This window comes from Contarinia nasturtii, unplaced genomic scaffold (assembly GCF_009176525.2).
Source record: "Contarinia nasturtii isolate CC-2019 unplaced genomic scaffold, AAFC_CNas_1.1 Cnas_scaffold_695, whole genome shotgun sequence".
Taxonomy (NCBI): domain Eukaryota; kingdom Metazoa; phylum Arthropoda; class Insecta; order Diptera; family Cecidomyiidae; genus Contarinia; species Contarinia nasturtii.
The window spans coordinates 7,000,988-7,006,201 of NW_022198046.1; the positions used below are offsets into that span (position 1 = coordinate 7,000,988).

The window sequence follows — 5,214 nt, forward strand, 5'->3', positions numbered from 1 at the left end:
CGAAAGCGAAAATGATCCAGCAGTCCATTTCAATGGAAACCATTAAAATGATTCAGAAAACATTGAAAAGACAATGTGTGATTTCTTTTTTTATACACAAAATATTGTTTTTTTTTCGTTTATTTGATTTAAGATTTAAATACATGTTTTCGTCGTTGAATTTCGTTACATTTTTATTAAATTTTTTTCTCTTTTTTTTTCTTCATCATGGTTTTGTTTCTCTTATAAATATATTACTTCATGTTTCATCGATACGTAATTATCGTAACATATTTTCATGGGGGGTTATTATTTTTACACTTTTGTTTTTTTTTTCATGGTCAATTCGAGAAAGGAATTTTCGGGCAATGAGTTGAGAAATTTTGGGCAATCACTGCTGTTGATAATTTTCAGTTGTCGTTTATGTTTTGTTTTGTTTGTCTGTTTATTATGATTTATTTTATGTGAAATTACAACCGCAATTTTTGCAAGACCGAAATGTGTTGTCAAATGAATGAAATCGATAAATAGATGGATGTATGTACCACGGGGGACAAGGGCAATCATTTATAATGAGAATTACTATTTGACTGGAGTATTTTTAAAAGGACAATCTTCAAAATAAAAAAAAAGATATATCACAATCACATTTGTTGAAACTTGTGTGTCGTCGTCGTTATTTTTGATTACTGTTTTGTTGATACGATTTATACATTAAATTTGAGATTTTTTTGAATTTGATTTGCAAATCCCTCGGTTTCAATTTGAGTATGATGATGAACTGGCACTACACTACCTATCTTGCGCCATATTCCAAATCATGTGCGCGCTCTCTAAACAACAGTAAATCTAATAACCATGGTGTTCGTCATGTCCATACTGTTCGTGGTGGTGTTCAACATGGTGTGAATGTTCAACGTGGTGTGGAGCAGAAATATGGTATGGAACGATTTCTTTGACAGGTGTTGGAACTTCTTTTACCACAGGGAATTTCACTAAAAAAATCAAAAAGAAATTTCATGATTATTTTAATATTAATTTTAATTACAAATTTAGATGGTTAGAGCTAACCTTCTTTGTAAACAGGATATGGCTTTTCAATGCCAACCTTAACTTCATAAGGGACTGGTTTTTCCACGGTGTAAGGTATCTTTTTGATCACTTCATAAGGCTGCAATGCGGAAAAAAAATTCGGTTAAAAAATACACTGCCAATTATGTTTTTATTTTACAAAAGAGCATTTAAATTCGGGATTACCTTTGGTACGGGGTATGGAACGTGGACGGGATATCTAGAAAAAATGGTCACCAGTTTTATTATTTACCATTGTATTCAATATACACTTACGCGTGCGTCTTATAAAACACAGCGTGACTGTGTTTTGTAAGATGCACGCGCGAACGTGTATTCGAATGAAGCGGCCGCGTCTATACTTTGTACGCGTACCGATCACTGGTTTATTCAACATTTTTTATAAAATTGAACTCACGGTTTGTCTACTTTGACAGGGAATGGCTGCAATGAGAAATACAATTTGATGTAGATCGATCGATTTATAAATGAAATAGATTTTTTTTTTCAATTTTTTACCTTAGGAACGTGCACAGGCACCTCGACTGGAATTTTCTTCTCGACATATACGGGGTAAGGCTTTTCGTGAATGACCTATTGAAATAAAAGTAATTGAGGTGTTATTAATTTGCTCCTGAAATTGTAGATATGGTGACATTGTAGATATGGCTTAAATACTTGCCTCGTACGGCTTTGGCACGGGTACAGGATAACTAAAGGAAAATTGCAAGCATTTTTAGTATTTATACTTCTTTTGTAGTATCAAATCCATTGAATATAACGATAGCACTTATGGCTCAATAAAAAATACTCCCTTATCGTTAAATTCAATATAGATGAATGGAACTTACGGTTTATCTACTGGAACTTTGACGGTGTATGGTACCTATTGAAATATATTTGTGTTTATTAAAACTTTTAGTCTCGACATGTTTTATTTACTCGCTCCTTTGTTTTATAAATAATTTAATTACCTTCTTAATAACTTCATAAGGCCGGGGCACGTCATAATGAATAGGCACCTTCACTGGGATTTTCTGAAAATATATTTTAATTTTTCGATTTAAAAAAAATTGAACGTAGAAGATCACTTAAAAAAATTGATTTTTTGTTGCGTTCACAATTTTCTTTCAACTTTAAAAAATGAACCTTGGTTTTTAACAATTATTATTCTTGAAAGATACAAATTATCCTCGTGAATAGAGCGATTTGTTGTAAAATACAAGAGAACACAGAATTAACTGATGTAATTTAATGCAATCAGTAAATATTCTACTATCGACGATCAGTTTTAAAAAACACAAGCATAAAATAAACTTAACACTCACAGTCTCGTGAATAACTGGATAAGGCTGAGGTATATGGACGTGTACTGGGACCTATGAAAATATAAGATCCTACCATTAACGCTAATCCAATTTGAAGTGATTTATGTCAGAGAAGATTTCAGAAAAAAATTGTCTTCTTTTAAATTTTTTTTTTTTTTTTTTGAAAACTCACCTTTTTTTCGACTGTGTACGGCTGTGGCACATGTACCTTTACTGGATATCTGAAAATAGCCATCACTTTTAATATTCCAACTCCAAACAACTACTTTGCAGTGACAGAGTCTGTCGATTCAAAAGTATTTCTGAAATAAAACTTACGGTTTATCTACGGGGACCTAAAAGACGAGAAAAAAAGAGAAATAATTTATTTTATTGCGTATTTTTATGTGCTGCACATTTTTTTCTTGCTGACCGCCTAACTTGAATTTCATAACCGTCCATAAAATCGCGTCAACAATAAATCAAAAATGCAATTTTCTTCATGTACATGACATTTTAAAGATCACTAATAATAACTCACCTTAACGTGAACTGGCACCTTCTTGATCACTTCGTAAGGCTATAATGGGTGGAGAAAATCGATAGATCGATCGAATTATAACTGAAATAGATTTTTTTTAAGTTTATACCAACCTGTGGCACATGCACTGGATATTTTTGGTATTCCTTCACAATGTACGGCACTTTCTGTGATTCATGAAAAAATTGCGATTTAATATTTTATCGTTTTTATCTTTTCTATTTAGAATTTAGCAAAAAAATATACCTTTTCGACAACATAGGGCTGCAAAACAAAACAGATAAAAGGTATAACATTGGTTTTTAATTTTTATTTTTATTTTTATTTTACCTGTGGGATTGGAACTTTAACTTCGTATGGGACCTTTTAACAATTAACAATTAACAATTAATAATTTTATAACAATTGTGAGAAAGAAAAAATAAATAAAATTTGGTATCAAACCTTCTTTTCAACGGTATAAGGAACGTGTTTAGTTATTGTGTATGGTACTGGTATTTTTTTCTCAACGGTAATATGTTTGACATGTTCATGATGATGCTCACTGGCGCCAAAATCGTGATTCTCATAGCCTCCATAACCGCCACCATGTCCTCCAAAGTCCCAACCTCCATGTCCGTAATCACCACCACCATATGCATAGCTTTCATGTCCACCGCCAAAAGATGCGTAATCACCTAACGAAGCGTGTAAACCTCGCTTATTTTTTGTCGTTTCACCATCTTTGGCTTCAACATTTGCGTCCTGTTTTTTCTCTGCTTCATTATTAACAGCAGCGGTAACGGCGGTGGCCGGTTTTGTTTCAGCTTCTGCTGATGTCAACGCCACTAACACAGCCAAGCAACAAGGGATAATCAACTGAATTGAAAATTGAAAATCGAAAATGAGGTGAAAAAAAGAGTCAAACAACAACTTCACACAACACACTGTCATTGAAAAATATTTTACAGTTGCACATATAATTAATTAAATTAATTAACACATGTTAATTGTTTGCTGACTATGCGTTGATTATATGTTCCGTTAACAAGTGCATTTAATAACGAAAATAAAAAAAAATTGTTTTAATTTTTTTTTCATTTGCCGCGCACACAAAAATCATGTTTTAAAATTTACTGTTTCCCGATATAGATTTGACGCGAATAACGAGTAATTCATTTCAAGCAAAAGAAAAACCGAAGAGAGAAAAAACAAATAATTATTTATCGATGTTTTTTCCGATAGCTGTTCAACTTCCACATTATTATGTGTTCAATCAACGAGAAAGCGAGCAAAAATAAACCGCAGTAAAAACGAAACCATTTCAACATGTATGCAAACAAAAATTGCATAAAATGCACATATTCCATACGCTTGAATTTGATAAAGTGAAAGAAAACAAACAACACTTTTCGTATCCGCATTTTTTTTTTCAATTTTTTTTCAAAAACTTGAGAATAATCCACTGACTGATACACACGATCTTTTTTTCTCTAATTTTTATTTTTTGCACTTGAAAATTCAGTCGGCACAGCACAATCAAAATAAAAATTGAAGATTTGAAATTAAAAAAATGATTCAACGCTTTGTGTTAGCAAAAAAAAAAAAAAAAATAATCCACAGGCAAAAATCAATAAGCACGTACCAATCGCATTTTCGATTTTTCACTAGAGTTTTTTTAGGTGTTGTTTAATTAGAAAAACAAACGAGCGACCAAAAAATCGGTACTAATTTGAAAACGGCTCCACACTTCGCTTATATACCAATGTCGATTTCCCCTTCTATCCAAATAGAGCGAACCATTGCAATCGGTGGCAGAGCTGTGAGTGTGCGCGCGCGCGGTAGCAAACAGCGTCTCTTTTCATTATATGTTAATGCAATAAAACAGTTTTTTTCGGTGTGCACGCGGACATCGCAAACGATCATTCCGTATATCTGTGTTCATATGGATGTGTGCGTGTGTGTGTGAGTGTGTATATTTCGAACGAAACCGAAAGTGGTTTATTGTTAATGTTGGCTTTTCATTTTCACTGATCCAATTATGCTTTACTTTTCTTTTGAGATCAACAGACGGTTCTCCGATGTGATAATACATTCACTCAACGATCGCTCAGCTGATGAGACTTTTAATGAACAAATATGCGACGCGAGAAAGAGATACGCATATGATAACGAACTACATAGCTATAGCGACACATAAAACGTATACATAAATTGGGCATTTTAGTGATTATGTGCGCCGAGGTCTGAAAATCATTTCAAGTCGAAAACAACGAAAGAAGCAGAAAAATATAAAATCTATGCATTCGACCGATTTATCTTGTTATGAGCTCATTC

At 32.9% G+C, this 5,214-nt stretch overlaps 1 protein-coding gene across 1 annotated transcript; it reads right to left on the reverse strand.

The window, feature by feature from the left end:
• Positions 1–243: 243 nt before the first annotated feature.
• Positions 244–4,628, reverse strand: LOC116341110 (proline-rich protein 4). Its single transcript, XM_031767982.1, has 17 exons — positions 4,523–4,628; positions 3,343–3,756; positions 3,229–3,261; positions 3,145–3,162; positions 3,012–3,065; positions 2,899–2,937; positions 2,697–2,713; positions 2,551–2,599; positions 2,379–2,429; positions 2,025–2,087; positions 1,902–1,936; positions 1,733–1,763; positions 1,570–1,644; positions 1,469–1,494; positions 1,237–1,270; positions 1,051–1,150; positions 244–974 (listed from the first exon to the last, which is right to left on the reverse strand). Exons 1-17 carry the CDS (start codon positions 4,529–4,531, stop codon positions 829–831), a joined length of 1,194 nt encoding a protein of 397 aa, XP_031623842.1. The 5' UTR covers positions 4,532–4,628; the 3' UTR covers positions 244–828.
• Positions 4,629–5,214: the final 586 nt, after the last annotated feature.

Excerpts from the sequence above, each read along its gene's own strand:
- LOC116341110 (XM_031767982.1), bottom strand. Across the intron at positions 2,088-2,378 it reads ATCCAGTTATTCACGAGACT|AAAATCCCAGTGAAGGTGCC; the intron begins GTGAGTGTTAAG and ends ATATATTTTCAG. Across the intron at positions 1,645-1,732 it reads CCGTGCCAAAGCCGTACGAG|GTCATTCACGAAAAGCCTTA; the intron begins GCAAGTATTTAA and ends TTATTTCAATAG.